The sequence below is a fragment of the Xyrauchen texanus genome, chromosome 47 (assembly GCF_025860055.1).
Source record: "Xyrauchen texanus isolate HMW12.3.18 chromosome 47, RBS_HiC_50CHRs, whole genome shotgun sequence".
Taxonomy (NCBI): domain Eukaryota; kingdom Metazoa; phylum Chordata; class Actinopteri; order Cypriniformes; family Catostomidae; genus Xyrauchen; species Xyrauchen texanus.
In genome coordinates this window covers 17,281,340-17,297,298 of record NC_068322.1, presented here as the reverse complement: position 1 = coordinate 17,297,298, position 15,959 = coordinate 17,281,340, and the positions used below count along the sequence as shown (strand labels likewise).

The following is a 15,959-nucleotide window of genomic DNA, read 5'->3' as shown; positions in this document are numbered from 1 at the left end:
CCAGAGCAAGAGACCTTCGTGCATGTCTGTAGGTTGGAAGCACTGCTGTTAAATGTTTCCAAAAACTACAAATGCAGTATACTGTATATTATCTCCAGTTCCTATTAACTACAGAGACCAGTTCCAGTGTTTTCTTATGAAAATGCATAATAAAATAGATACTTAAATCAATTTAACAATAAATCAGGACCTAAAAAAGAAACATAAAAAATTAACCAAAGGTTTATTTTATTACGTTGCATTTTGTTAGGTTCAGTTGGTTGTGATTGTTGTTTTGCATTTATTAAAAAAAATATATATATAAATAACTTTCAAACTGGCTTCACTCTAGCCATTACATTTGGCAACAATAGCCAAGATTCTCAAAACTATCTGTCTGGTATGTAGTTTTCAGAGAGAGAAAGCTGTGGTAATTATTCTGGACCTCCTAGGGATGAGCATTTCATCTTCATCTGTCTATTGAGGGTAATTACAGCGACTGGTGCCTGCTGTCTCATGGATAATGATAATGATTTCATGACCTAGAATAGAACCAGGAACCCAGATCTGTCTATTTGCCAGACTTTTGTGCTTTAATGTCTCTAAGCATCACTTGACACATAGAATGGAGTAGCCCTGTCAGGGACAGAAGTAAACTGGGTCTGAAATAAGAATATGTAGAACTCAAAAATGACCAAATGCCATCTGTGCACTGTACTGAGTGATTCCTTTTTGTATTCCAACATCTTTGAATGACACTGTAGTAATTTTATCCATAGTGACTTGGAATGTCTGCTTGGTAAAACCTAGGGTAAATTGTCTTAATAGGTGCACAACAGTAAAAGGACAGCAGCAGCAGCCTGTCTATTTTCCATGAAACTACAAACTTAGTGTGAGTAGCTCAGATCATTAATTATTAAGCTGCTACCACCTAACTTAATTTCAGTAACCATGATTCAGTACAAACTGAAAATATAATTTAGACCTGGAAATAAACTTAATTTTAGGATAAAATGTAAACAAATGAATTATTTATAAGTCACTAATTAAAAAAATACATTTGTGCCACTGAACATGTTTACTCTATTGTAAGAAAGGTCAGTCAGCCTCTACTGAAGCATAAAAGATGCTATTGGGAAAATTCTCAACTCATGCTGGTATAAAATGGATCATCAGGTTTTAAGCAAACTTGTAGTCCATGAAAGCTTGAGTATATACTGGAATTAAAGCAAAAGGGGGACATACCAATTACTAGAAATTCATTAAAAAAATTAAATTAAACTTTTAACAAATTATTGTGTGGATAAGATTATTTATTACAAAAAATAACCCTATATTAAAATAGAAAAATACAAAATAGAAGCATTTTCAAGAGGACTTAGACTTTTGGAATCACACTGTTTATTCATTGTATGTGAATCACTCACCTGTACATGAAGGGGGCAACTGTTGCTGTGTTAGGGTGGTTGTGCTGTTGCTGCTGGGGCAGTTGTACGGCCCCATTACTCCCAAGTGCCATACCTCCACCCAGTCCGTGAGAAGCAGCAGATCCAGAAAGTGCCGAACTACTGGTTGAAGACACCATGCTGGTCTTACGATTTTCCAACCCTCCTAAAGATCTCTGCATATATGCAGACTGACCACCTTTGCTAAGTTTGGTCTTTTCACCACCTATTGAAGGTACACTTGTTGCAGGTACACTAGGTTGTGTTCCAGCAGGCTTGGCTGTCCCCATTGGTGCCTTCAGACCGGGCTTGGGGATGCAGCTGGAGGCAGGAATTGCACTTTCTTTCTTGACTGAGGCTGTAGAAATTTTGTTTCCTTTCGGTATAAGGCTGGCGATCTTGGAGCCTTTTTTAGCAGACTCCACTATTACTGGTTCCTCTTTGGGTGGTGTGCTGGCTTTGCTTTTTGTCTTATTCTTGTCCTCCTTATCTTTGGGATGTGGCAGCGACTTATTATTGTGGTTCTTGCCGTTGTTGGTGGTAGCTACATTCTTGCTTGGGGGCACAAAGGAAGGAGTAGAGGTCTTCCCCTGCTGTTTAGAGATTCCACAGGGTGGCACAGGACTGCAGGTCCCCTCGTCTCCATACTCCGACAGGTCATCTTCCTCTGGGAGAGCCATTTCGGCCACCGAAGGCGAGGTTCTGGAAGCGGAGCGAGGGTTGATGAGGCGGAACTTCTCCAGCATGGAACGTTGGTTGCCGGGGGCTGATTTGGAAGCATCAGTGATGGGTGGTCGTAGGCGATCGGATGAGGAGGGAAGGGTCGGGGATGCTGTTGGGCTAGGTGGTTTGGTGGCCAGCATGGATGAGGTGGCACTGTGCTTCATGTTCATGGACTTGCTACGCCAGGACTTACCAGCAGTGGGAGAGGGTATGGCAGAGGCCAGCTGCTGCCCGCTGGTGCTGGATGGCACAGAGCCACTACCGTTCATGTTGCCTGGCAGAGGGATGCCCTTCACAGACTCTGTGTCAAAGAAAAACACAATGGACACATCAGTTAGATACTCTTGGAAAAATTTGGGGTTCCTCAGTTTCCACATTGGCAGAAACATCTGGAGATCCTCCAGAATTCCTTTCAGTTCTCTGAGAACCTTCAGCCAGGTGCACACTGTGCAATTTTTAGGGGCCTTTATGATTGTTACTTGTCAGGCTATACAATATAATCCCAGTGAGATCTTGGCTAAAGTCAAAATTATTTCAGACTGTATGAAATATATCTTATTCAAGACTTTGGTCCCAATCTTTACGACTGACAGTGCTGACTAGGTGTTTTATTTCATCGGGGTGTTCTAAAAGCAGTGACACTGAAAGGTCAGTGACAGCAAATTTTTTTGGCACTGCCAGAACTTCATTGGAAGTAAAGATTCATTGTAAAGGCAATTAATCACCAATTAAATCAAGCATTTAAAGACTGAAAATGTTACCCTGTGACAAGATAAATCCTTTATGACAAAATCAAGCCCAAAATCGTACAATGTCAACCAGACTTTACTCTTAGTTCCTGCAAAAACTATAAAAAAGTTATCTGAAACTCCTTTAAAAGCTGTCTGGGGGTCACCAGAGGGTTCTTCCAGTGTGGCATGTAAGGAACCCAACACGGATCCCTGAAAAAATCTTACATTTTGGCAGAAGCAAAAAAACTATGTTTTGGGCATAGAAGAATATTTATGACTACAGCAACAATCAGATATTATCATAAGAGGCAAGGGATTGTTACAGTATCCCACAAAGGCATGAGGAATGGATAGTGCTCCATCCAAATCTGTACTCTGCAATCCCGGTGCAAAATGAAATCCCAAGCAATACTCCGATGCACTCAGGTGGAAAATTGTCTCCTAAATTAATTTTGTGGGATTTCAGACACCTAATGCTCTGTTATTGCCAGACACCCTAATTTTCTTTGTAAATGCAAAGGTTTTGATGTAAATCAACATGGCTCATACAAAAATACATACAAATCATGTGTTAAACATACTCTTAATTACCATGCATTGTGGTCATGTGATGAAAACACACTATACATCAAACCCTTAGGCCATGACATTGCAAAAATATAACATCCTTTAAAAAATGTACTGGGCCTAGACTATCAATGAAGAGAACTTCCTATTCCTATGCTGATAGCCCAAACTCAGAATATTTGACATTTTACATAAATCAGATTGCTTTCAATGCACATTGGCCTTCAATGTTTTACACATGAGGACACAGACAAAAAAGTGCCATGGTATTACCATGTTTTCTGGACATGGTACCATGGTACTACTATGGTTTGCTTGGACACTACATTGATGGCAATACCAGGATATTGTTTGAAGCCACAGTATTATGTTGCAAATTATAAAAGCCATAAATCAGACATACAGTATATTCAAGTAAAACAGTTGTGCATGCTCCTTTACAATGCAACAACATTCTGGTAGATATCCTACATGATCTCGGAGCAACTTAGTCTGTCCCTAGCTTTGACATGTGCAAAAAATATCAAAAACTCCAGCAGAACAATTCTAAAAAGTACAAAGGGAGAGAAGAAGAGCAGGGACTTCATTTGGTTCCATTGAAAATCTTGTAGCGGGAACTGTGATTGGACTTTGAATAATCACAGTGTGGAAGTGGCTTCAGTGCATGTGTCAGCTAAATTAACCCCATCTTTGGAGATAACGCCTAAATAACAGCCTCTCTCTCTCTCTCTCTCTGATGCACATGTGCGGAGTGACTGTGAGAAGCGTGCGAGTGAATGAGTGACAGCGTTTTGAGTGAGTTCTTTAAACTTTCCTTCTAACTTTTCTTTCCTTTGTATATTTTTGTTAGTTAGTTGTTTGTAGTAGGTTTATTTACTGTCCAGTCGTGTGGTGTTTATGGGTTCAAACTCAGATGGGTTTTAAATCTTGACTGCCCGACATGGTTGCAAATGCATACCAGATGATTCAGTGTCGGTGGAAGATTGCTTGACAGCAATCGGAAATGAAATTGGTGCACAACACATTTTGTCGGCATCAAGGATGAATAAGGCTATTGTTATCTTTCTGAAAGGGCTAACTATGGTGGATCATTTAGTTGAGTGTGGTGTATCAGTGAGATATCATTTAATTCAGGTTCTGCCACTGTCTAACCTATCAAAAAAGGTTATTCTTTCAAATGTCCCGCCGTTTATACCCAATGATATGCTTTAGCGCATTCTTGTGCGTTATGGCAAAATCGTCGGTTCAATGAAGATGATTCCTCTGGGTTAAAAAATTCAGACTTGAAACACATGTCTTTCAGAAGACACATTTTCATGATTTTGAGTGCTGACTATCAGGATTTGAAAGTCTCAATGAAACTGTCAGTGTTGGGTAAGGATTATACTATCTTTGTTACTTCCGATACAATGAGATGTTTTGTCTGTGAAAAGCATGGTCATACTAGACAAACGTGTCCCACAAAGAAGGATGCTGAACAAGTTAACCATGAGAATGAGTCAGTTACTGTTAATGAGCAGGTGAATCACACTCCTGATGAAAACAAAGAAACTAAAATTGATCAGTGCTCTGAAAATGTTAGTGACTGCCTTAGTGAACCTAGTTCATCTGGCTGTGTTGATAACTCTGATGTGGTCCCCATTGTTACCGATGTACCAATTTCAAATTTTGCTGGTGATGTAGAGATACAGGATGATGCAGAACCTGCTGTTGCTGACAGCACTAGGGATTCTGAGTACTTTAGAGAACAAGTGGAAATTAAGGGAGCAATGAATTTGATGGATTCACAAGATTTTTTGGAAAATGATAGACACTGTATTTATGATTTTGATAGTGAATATTCAGATAGTTGTGGAGACAGTATTGATGCATCCTCTCAGGGAAGTTCCACTTCTAAAACCAATGTATCCTACTACACAGTTGAACAGTTGAATCATTTTCTTGATTCTACAAAAATCAACAGAGACCAAAACTTGAAATGTATTTTCCAAATCTAAGGCTTTTCAATGAATCATGTTCCATTGCCATGAAAAATCTATTTTAGAGGAACTTGATCAACCAAAATGTTATCGACTTAAGAAATGTATGTGTAATGTAAGAAAAAGAATGAAGACTCGATCTGTAAAACACTATTAAGATTATGATGAGTTTTGTGGTGTTTGTGCTATGGATACTTGAATTTATATTTCTCATTCCCATGACTTCATTTAATATTGGCTCTTTTAATATTAATAGTTGTTGGGGCACTGAGAAGAGAGCTGTATTATTTGATTATTTACACTTAAAAAAGACAGATATAATATTATTACAAGAGACCCATACGAATGTTCAAAATCAAGTGCAATGGATGACCGAATGGAAGGGTAGTGCACTGCTTAGTCATGGTTCAAACTTAAGTGCAAGTGTTGCAATACTTCTTTCATCACGGGTAAATAGTCAGGCTTTTGTGTCTGAAATTATTTCTGGGCGGATTTTGCGAGTGGATGTTACCTTAGGGAATTCCAATTTTCTTTTTTAATGTCTATGCACCAAATATAAAAAAAACTCTCTGAAGCTATATCTGAATGTTCTCAGGATAAGATTATTGTTTTGGGGTGTGATTTTAACTGTACTTTAGACCGAGCTGTGGATAGGAATCACGAGGAACCTCATCCTTGTTCGGCTGAAGCACTTAGATCTTTAATTAATTATTATTACTGATTATTATTATTATGATTATGATTATCAATATTAATTACTGATTTATGGAGAGACACTTTTCCAGGGGTTAGGCAGTATACATGGCTCAAACAGAATTCTAATGAAATGTCAGCGGCAAGACTTGATCGTGTTTATGTGAAAGTTAATAATCGGGGAACATTTTTTTCATGTCTCTATTTCTCCAAATTTCTTGTCTGATCACCACTATATTTCTATGACTGTTTCTGTTCCTTTTATTAAATCTTATTCTTCATATTGGCATTATAATAATAAATTACTCCAGGATAATTCTTTTATTCATGCATTTCAATCTTTTTGGGAAGCTTGGAGAGAGGAAAGAGACAGTTTTTCATTGTTAAGTCAGAGGTGGGATATAGGCAAAGTACAGATAAAACTTCTCGGGTTACATGTGTAACCCTTGTTCCCTGAAAAAAGCGGAACGAGATGCTGCGCTGCTAAGCGCTATGGGGAACGCAATACCCACGCTGCCGCACTTGGGGCTGTCCGGACCCCTACGGTTGTGCAGTGTACTCACAAAAACGCGAGAGGTCTCAGACATGAGCGTGAGATGTCGACTCAAGGGCATAAGAGCCCGGAGTAGCATAAACATCTAAACCATTCAATTTTGATGAATGTGTGCGGAGTGGACCAGCCTGCCGCATCACAAACTTGTTTAGGCATGGGCTGAGATGTCGACTCAAGGACATAAGAGCCCGGAGTAGCAAAGCATCTAACCCATAAAGTTGGATGAATGTGTGCAAAGAGAACCCTATCGCAACACAAACTTGACATAAGAACTGATGAATGTGAGCGGAGAGGACCAGCCTGCCGCATCACAAACTTGTTCAGGCATGAACTGAGATGTCGACTCAAGGACATAAGAGCCCGGAGTAGCAAAGCATCTAACCCATAAAGTTCGATGAATGTGTGCAAAGAGAACCCTATCGCAACACAAACTTGACATAAGAACTGATGAATGTGAGCGGAGAGGACCAGCCTGCCGCATCACAAACTTGTTCAGGCATGAACTGAGATGTCGACTCAAGGGCATAAGAGCCCGGAGTAGCAAAGCATCTAACCCATAAAGTTCGATGAATGTGTGCGAAGAGAACCCTATCGCAACACAAACTTGTCATAAAAACTGATGAATGTGAGCAGAGAGGACCAATCTGCCGCATCACAAACTTGTTTAGGCATGGGCTGAGATGTTGACTCAAGGACATAAGAGTCCGGAGTAGCAAAGCATCTAGCCCATAAAGTTCGATGAATGTGTGCGAAGAGAACCCTATCGCAACACAAACTTGTCATAAAAACTGATGAATGTGAGCGGAGTGGACCAGCCTGCCGCATCAAAAACTTGTCCAGACATGAGCTTGAGATGTCGACTCAAGGGCATAAGAGCCCGGAGTGGCAGAACATCCAAACTATAAAAATCTAATGAATGTGTGCGGAGAGGACAACCTGCCGCATCACAAACTTGCTGCAGAGGGAGACCTCTAGCCAAGGTTTTAGAGGAGGAGAGCCCTCTGGTAGAGTGCGCCCTAAAACCTACTGGCGAAGCTTGACCGCGCACCTCGTAGGCCCGGGCAATAATGAGGATGCCTCTATGAGGGCACCCCGCCCACCAAGCCGTGGCAAACCGCAGTGGCCACATAGAACCTGGCAGTGGCGAGGCAAGTGCCCACTGACAGTTCTTTCTACAGAAAATCCAGAACTGAAGCAAACTGGCAGTTAGCTGGTTCTGTAATATGAACTTTAGTAGAAAAAGTAGCGCATTTGTGCTATGTATGCGTTACTATGATCAGCCCCTCCTGAGGGGGGGGTGACTGGGCGACTCGGGGAGAAGTAGAGGAGACATTGCGCTATCAACAGAGGCGAAGAGTTCCTCTTCTGCCCTGTAAAATCTACCCAGATCAGTTCCAAGTGGAGGGAGCCCTAGCACTTGAAATGGTCTCGATAACCTCAAGAGAAAACCCTGTGAACCTCATTTGGTACCCTTAGGGGCCAGACATGAAAGGTTTCACAATTCGGGCCAAGGATGAGAAGGTCCTCCCTGTTCAGAATCGCCCAAGGTGAGCCGTCGAGGAGAGGAATTAACTTTGAGAACCATATCCTGTTCGGCCAGCGCAGCACCATTAATAGGAGGCAAGACCCTTGCTGGAGAACATTGCCAAGACTCCCGGGAGCAGAGAAACCGGGGAAAGAAACGCATACAGATGCATTCTGGGTCATGTATGTGTCTTAACGTCCAGACCCAAGGGGGCTGGGTGATTTCAGGGAGAAGTAGAGGAGACATTGCGCTATTTATAGAGGCGAAGAGGTCCACTTCTGCCCTAAGATCTTACCCAAACTTGTTCCAAGTGGAAAAAGCCTGGCATTTAAAAGGTCTCGATAACTTCAGGAGAGAGCCCTGTGTCCCTCAGTTGGTACCCTTAGGGGCCAAACATGAAAGATTCCACAATTCGGGGCAGGGATGAAATATTGCCCTGTGCCTGAGATAGAAGATCCTTCCTCTTCGGAATCACCCATGGCGAGCCGTCGAGGGAAGAAATTCGCTCCGAGAACCAAGCCCTGTTCGGCCAGCGCGGTGCTATCAGTAAGAGGCAAAAATCCTTGCTGGCGAACTCTGGCCAACTACTACCTTAGGGTGGAGTTCTTAACTCCCGCGTTGATATTTTCTGTCTGGAAAGTAAATCTGCTCCCATATATGGGCATCCAGGGATATAACTGACCTGAGTGACAGGAGCTTGCCCTGGGCCCTAAGGAGAAGCCGACGTGTCAGAAATACAGCTGACAAGAACGTGGGTCTCCTTGATGATTTATGTAAGAGGCTACCGCTGTATTGTCCACCCGCACCAAGACATGGCAGCCTCAGGAGGAGGTATTTCAGGGCCAGAAATACAGCCATCAACCCGAGACAGTGACTGTGACAACCGAGCTGACGACCCTCCTATCCCCTTAAGCTGGACGACCACTTAAGGCCGCTACCCCTGCCTGTCAGGGAGGCGTCTGTCGTTAGCAGCCTGCGACAACAAGATGCACCTAGAGTGGGACCCAAGGCAGAAACCGGGGTCTGAACCACATAGAAAGTAACCCTTTTTTGCCTAGGGGTTTTGGCCCTTGGAAGAAATCCCCTGGCTTTTGGCCACAACAAAAACGGTCTCATGAGCAGAAGGTCCAGAGGGATCACCATGGACGTGGTCGCCCTGAGACCTGGAAATCGTTGATACTGATAACAGTGCAACCTTGACCTAGCCTGACTTTGCTCAGGGTGATCTGAATGGACTCAATCCTAGCGGGAGACAGTTGTGCCCGCATTGTGATTGAACATCATACAATGCCCCGATAGACAGTGTTCTGAGTGGGAGAGAGGACGCTTTTCTTGGCGTTGAGCCTCAACCCCAGAGAAACAGATGAGCTAAGACGATGTCCCTGTGCTGAACTGCCAGTTCCTGGAACTGCGCTTGGATCAGCCAGTCGTCTACATAATTCAGAATGGAGATGCCCCGGAGTCGCAAGGAGCCAGCTCTACATCGTAGCGCTTAGCAGCGCAGCATCATAGTGAAGCTTTTTGTAAAGGGAACATTTCTGTTAGCAGTATACTGCTCACAGTACTGGAGATAATAAAGAGAAAATGAAGATACTGGAACAAAATATAATTCGTTCAAACTTTCAAGCCAATAATGATGATTCATCTCTCGCAGATATTGAAATAAATACATTTCTTCTAAATAATCTTTTGGAAGAAAGGGGAAAAGGAGCTTTGATTAGAGCCAGATACACTAATTTAAATAAAATGGATCCACCTACAGCTTTTTTATTTTTTGGATTAGAAAAAAAGTCCAGAGACAAGAAGTACTTTCATTACTTAAAACTTTCTAATGGTCAAGAAATAACTGATCAACAAGAAATAAATACTGTTGCTTTGTCATTTTATGAAAAATGATAAAAGGCAGAATCATGTGAAGAATCAGCTGTAGATGAGTTCTTATGTGACCTTCCTCAGATTTTAGAGCAAGATAAAAAATATTTAGAGAGTTCTCTTAATTTTCCTGAGATTTCAAAAGCTGTTTTAGAGTTGAATCCTGGGAAATCTCCTGGGATAGATGGTCTGACAGCAGAATTTTATAAATGTTTTTGGATTTTGACGGGACATGATTTTTATGAAGTCTATTAGAATGTTTTAATCAGGGGATTCTTCCTCTGAGCTGCCGAAGAGCTGTCTTGACACTAATTCCCAAGAAAGGAGACTTGGGGTTTTTGAAAAATTGGCGCCCTGTATCACTTTTGACTGTGGATTTTAAGATATTGTCAAAGGCTATAACAAATAGATTAAAGCAATCTATATCAAGTATAATCTCTGAAGATCAAACCTATTGTATTCCCAAACTAACCATTTTTGAGAATATTTTTTTGGTAAGAGATTTGATATCTATTGGGAAAAGATATGCTTTGGACATAGGCCTTTGATAGGGTAGATCATGTATATCTTTTTAAGACTTGGTTTTGGGTCAAATTTTGTGTCTCTTATTAATCTGCTGTATAATAATATTTACAGTATGCTTAGAATGAATGGTTCCTTAACCAGACCCTTTCCTGTAACTCAAGGTATAAGACAGGGGTGACCACTTTCTGGATTACTGTATGCCATTTCAATTGAACCGTTGTTGGTTTCATTAAGGAATAGGCTACATGGTGTGGCATTCCTGGTTATCCAGATTTAACCCCTGTAAAACTTACAGCATATGCTGATGATGTCACTGTTGTTGTATGTAATGTGAATGATATAGATAATTTAACAACCTGCTTAAATTGCTTTCAAAAAGTGTCATCTGCATGTATAAATTGGGAGAAATATACAACATTATTGATGGGAGAATGGAGGCAATGGGACCTCCTCAATTACCTCCACAGTGTCAAAAGACTCAAGATGGTTTTAAAATCCTTGGGATCTACTTTGGGACGGATGATTATATGGAGAAAAATTGGGAAGGACTTTCTGATCAGGTGATCGGGAGAATCCAGAGGTGGAGATGGATTCTTCCACAGCTCTCGTACAAAGGAAGAGTTTTAATTATTAACAATATGGCAGCTTCAATGCTGTGGCATAAACTCACAGTTTTGAACCATCCTAAAGATTCCTTCTTAAAAATACAGAAGGCATTTGTTGACTTTTTCTGGAATGGTCATCACTGGCTTCCACCTGGAGTTCTTTCTTGAGGGAGGACAAGGACTCATTCATGTAGAGTCAAAGATGAAGGCAATGAGATTGCAAACATTGAAAAAGATACTTTATTGGACCGATAGAGTGTCTTGGATACCATTCAGCCTCATTTTGCTTCAAAATAAGACCAATGTCAAGCTGGACAGACAGTTGTTTCTAATTGAAAAGTCCTATGATCCAGAAACTCAATTGTCATTTGCTGATTTTTATGCATCTGTGCTGAAAGTATGGGGATTGTTTTATGAGAGATAACAGTGAAAATTATGGTATCCTTGAACCTTTGTTTTTTAATCCATTGTTCAAAATACAATCAAATGTATTGAATTCATTTATTGCAATGTTTTCTAAAGCAGGGATTATTAGAATTATTGATTTGCACAATAGTCAATGGAAAAGTGTACAGACTCTCATTGACCAAGTTGGTCTTAGACCAGTAAGGACTATGGATATTTTTGTCAATAGTCTTAAAGTCTCATTTCCTCCTGAATTCTTGTCCTTTTTAAATTAGTTTATTCACAATGATGCAGTGTCTCAGATGTTTCCTGCTTTAAAAGTTAAACCCACAATGTTGGAAATGAATGAAAGTGGTCAGGTTCTCTAGTTGAAGAGGTATGAAGCTTTGGATTTTCAATCCCTTAGTAAAAATATGTTGTATCATATGTATGTGTAAAATATGCTCATTTATTTAGTTTAAGATTTATTTTGTGATTGTTTTCGTTTAGCGCCTTTGTTTGTGTTGCTAGATGGAATAATTTCTAAACTAGGCTTTTGTTTCAACAAGACATTGTTTATTTTTGGAAATAGGTATAGATGTTCTTGGCAAAGTGAGTTTAAGCTTGCTAATTTTAAGTTGGGACAAGCTAAATTGGCTATTTTGAAATCCCATCAGTGCAAGAATGAATACCAAAATGTTGACTTGGTGATGTTGTTTAAATCATTGTTAAAATCTCGAGTAGTTACCGAGTACACGTATTATAAGCAAACTAAAAATGTTATTTTATTTGAAATGATATGGTGGGTTAAAAAAGCTATTGTTACGTTTCATGAATCTGGTAGTCTGTTTTTTCAGTGGTAATTATTGTTATGATATGTTGTTTCATTTATTTATATATTTATTTTTAACAATTGAACATTTGAAATTGAAGGAAAGATGAAAAGAAGGTTTTTGAAAGTCAAGTCTCTCTCTCTCTCTCTCTCTCTATCTCCCTCCCTCACACACACACACACACACACACACACACACAATCAACCAGACCATTGAATCATGGTTACCATAGCTACCACTCTGTTCTCTTCACCACCATTCTTTGAAAGTGAAATGTCACTTTGGTTTAGGAAGTTTGGTTCAATGCCACAAACACTCCAAAACAAACACATAAACAGGTGCACTGACAGCAATGGAATGTGATGAAATGTGACAGTAAAGATTTATTATTTTAATCTACAATTATTTAATCCACAGAGAATACATTTTGCCAATTCCTTTGCCTTTGCAATTTCTGTTATCTCCTTTGTCCAGTTCTCATATAACTCCACTTTTATTTATTATTTCTTCCACAGATGCTATGCTGGCATGCCAGCAGTCGTCCTTGGTGCTAAATAACACTGATTTTCTTCAAAATTATTTATTTGAAAGCCTCCTGGACTGAGCTAGCAAACATGATGATTCATTGCATGTGTGAATGGTGAAATTAGCTGTGTTATTCAAGACTACTTAACATTCAAGTGTTTGTGCCTACTACCTTGGCAGAAGGTTTATACACAATGGGAGATCTGCATCTACAGAGTGGCTTTCTGAGGAAATAGGTAGGTGATGGTGACATCAGGGACTGACAGATTTTGAGGGCAATGATTAAACTCAGTGAAAGGTCAAATCGAGGATTTATTAAATTTGTATTCAAACCCGCCATGAAATGAAGACAACAAGTTCTGTTTCAAAACCTAGTGCGCTGCCTAGCTGTCTGCATAGGTTCATTCAGATCGAATCCATTCAAGTAAAAAAAAAAAATAACCTAGATGCAGCATGTAAATAACAGAGCTTTTTTATGAGCTCAATGTGCTTTGTTGACATTCTTTTTAACCTGACTAGGTGTGTAAATAAGGAGGTGCTCTTGCGTGAGACGTAAAAATATTTTAAAAGGCGATATAAAGCACAACGGTCAAAGATGTCCATCTAGCACATTTTTACATGGAAAAAGAATGGAAAATAACATGACACAAAAACAAGTTTTGTGTGAATGGCCCATAAAATCATCATATAACCTAAGTGACTAGTTTGGAGTGCTCTATATAGCGCAAGGGAGAATTGCCTCACAACTGATTCCTAAAGAGTTTGCTGTTCGCATGTTGTTAATATAAAGATGTGAATAAGCATACAAATACATATCTTACTGTAATTAGCTATTAGGTAGCATTTTATATTATTTTATTTAATATTTATATATATATATATATATATATATATATATATATATATATATATATAGTTTTAAGTAGATTGACCTATTTAATCAACACCATAAGTTTTCAACTTAATATCTAACAATAATATAATGCTGAGTTGTTGAGATTTGCTACTACTGCCTTTTAAGGCATCTTCTTAACCATGACATGGAACCTCAACTGACTGTTTTAAAATGTTTCAGTATTGAATGAAATAGATATGAAGAGATATGTTGACTACAAATATACTTATCTTTCATTAAAATTCTACATTTATTTCTTTATTTACTTATTAATTTATTTTTAACAGAGCTCCAGTCTCGCTCTGCTAGCTGCTCCCATATATCCTCATGGTGTCTCTCTGGAAAGAGGAAAAGGAAGATGAGGGAAAACAGGGCAGGTGGGAGTTTGCTTTTCTCATTTATAGAGGTATTAGCTCAGAAGCACTATAAATCAAGGTCATGAGTAATGGCTCAGCTCAGTGGAATAGGTTTTGAGTGAGCCATCGCCCATTAGGTCTCTCTGATATATCATAGCTTCAACTGCCATGTGAGACCCTCGGTCTGGCTTTGTGTGTGCTGTATTGGTGCAAGTATTGGTATAAACGGCCAAAACAAACAGTCTGTAAGGGAACTTGGTTGGCTTTGTTCACCAATCGCCACAGAATCTTGCTGCGAGGGTTGAACGAGAGGCAAAAGAGGGCTCACACTGTATGAAGTCTAGTGCAGATTTATAAAGTAACCAACCAGCCAGTGGAGATTTACACAGTGGTGGCAAATTGGACGTGTGGTTTTATGAACTCAGCTTTGAATGATAGTTCGGCTCTGACAGGAAGATGAAATCTGAAGTAAAGTCTAAATAGGCTGGTTATGTGGATGAAGCAGAAATATAACTTGAATGTCATCTATAAATAGTAGAAGGTGAGTAGGAGGAGGACATTGAATGCTGAGGGCAGATCATCTTTTCAGAATAACACACCATGGAGGAACCACAGCACAATATTATACCATATTTCCCAGATTTACTTCAATTAACAGTATTTTTCTACAGGTATAGAAATATTATAATAAAAACTGTCTCAAAGCATCTAGCCCTGCTTTACAGCCTTGAATAGTGGCTCCATCTAGTGGACAACAGGATATCTAGTAAAGGTACTGTATATTAATGTAGCGTCAGTTGCAGTGTTGTAAAGCTACTTTAAAATTGTAGCTTACCAAGCTATAAGCTACTCATAATTTAAAGCAGTTCAACTACAGTCAAGATAATCTTATCAAAATGCAGCTAGCTAACACTACAAACTACCAACAAAAGGAGCTAAAATTTAGTATATACTGTATATACACAGTCTATTCTGTATATAGAGGCATTATCTTTTAAAATAGGTATCAGACTTTATTATTCAAAGCTAAATACCTTGCTATAAATAGAACACACAGGGTTGATCTATGCTGAGACTCAAACCGGTTAACCAGTTTTGGTCACATTACACTGTTACATTGGGAAAAGTAGCTTGTTACTGGAAAAGCACTATTTTGTAAACAGATAAGTTACTGTTTAAAAAAAAAAGTGTATTACTCCCCAACACTGACCAACATGCAGCAACATGCTAAAATCTTGCTTACTGATTTTAATATTATGACAAGAAATGTAAAATGTATGTGTATTTCACTCACCTCTGTCATTGCCACTAGCATACTGGAGTGGTTTGCTCTTGTCGATACTGTTGAAACTCTGGCTCCTTCGATTCAGGTTAGAAGAGCCGTGGGCTTTACTGCTACTGCCGCTGCCTGCAGCGGGGACTCTAGAGGGGCCTGGTAACCTGGAGCACAAACATGGAGCATATTTGAATGTAAGCTTTGTAACATCTCAAATATTGCAATATTTAACTTAACACATAACTGCATCATAAATCTCCTACTTACAATAAGAGAAAGTACATACTTGTGGATGTGTGGCAAAACTAATAAAAAAAAGCCTGAAGTTTACGTTGATTAGACGCGAACCCTAGGTGTATGCGTACAGGATGCGTGACACATTGTGATCATGCTGGAGCACTGAACGAGAGCAGCCTGATATTTCTAACCACACATTTTCTATAAGCACAAAATGAAAATATTTGCAGTACTTAGTGGGTCCACACGGTGGCAA

General features: G+C 39.6%; 1 protein-coding gene across 1 annotated transcript in view; it reads right to left on the bottom strand.

Annotated features, from left to right (window-relative positions):
* The window catches only part of nav3 (neuron navigator 3), a 194,946-nt gene that overhangs the window by 73,644 nt on the left and 105,343 nt on the right, over positions 1-15,959 (bottom strand). The window contains exons 7-8 of the mRNA XM_052120471.1: positions 15,485-15,630; positions 1,407-2,448 (exon numbers count right to left, since the gene is read on the bottom strand). Of these exons, the coding sequence (XP_051976431.1) occupies positions 1,407-2,448; positions 15,485-15,630 (1,188 nt within the window). The remainder of the gene's footprint in view (positions 1-1,406; positions 2,449-15,484; positions 15,631-15,959) is intronic.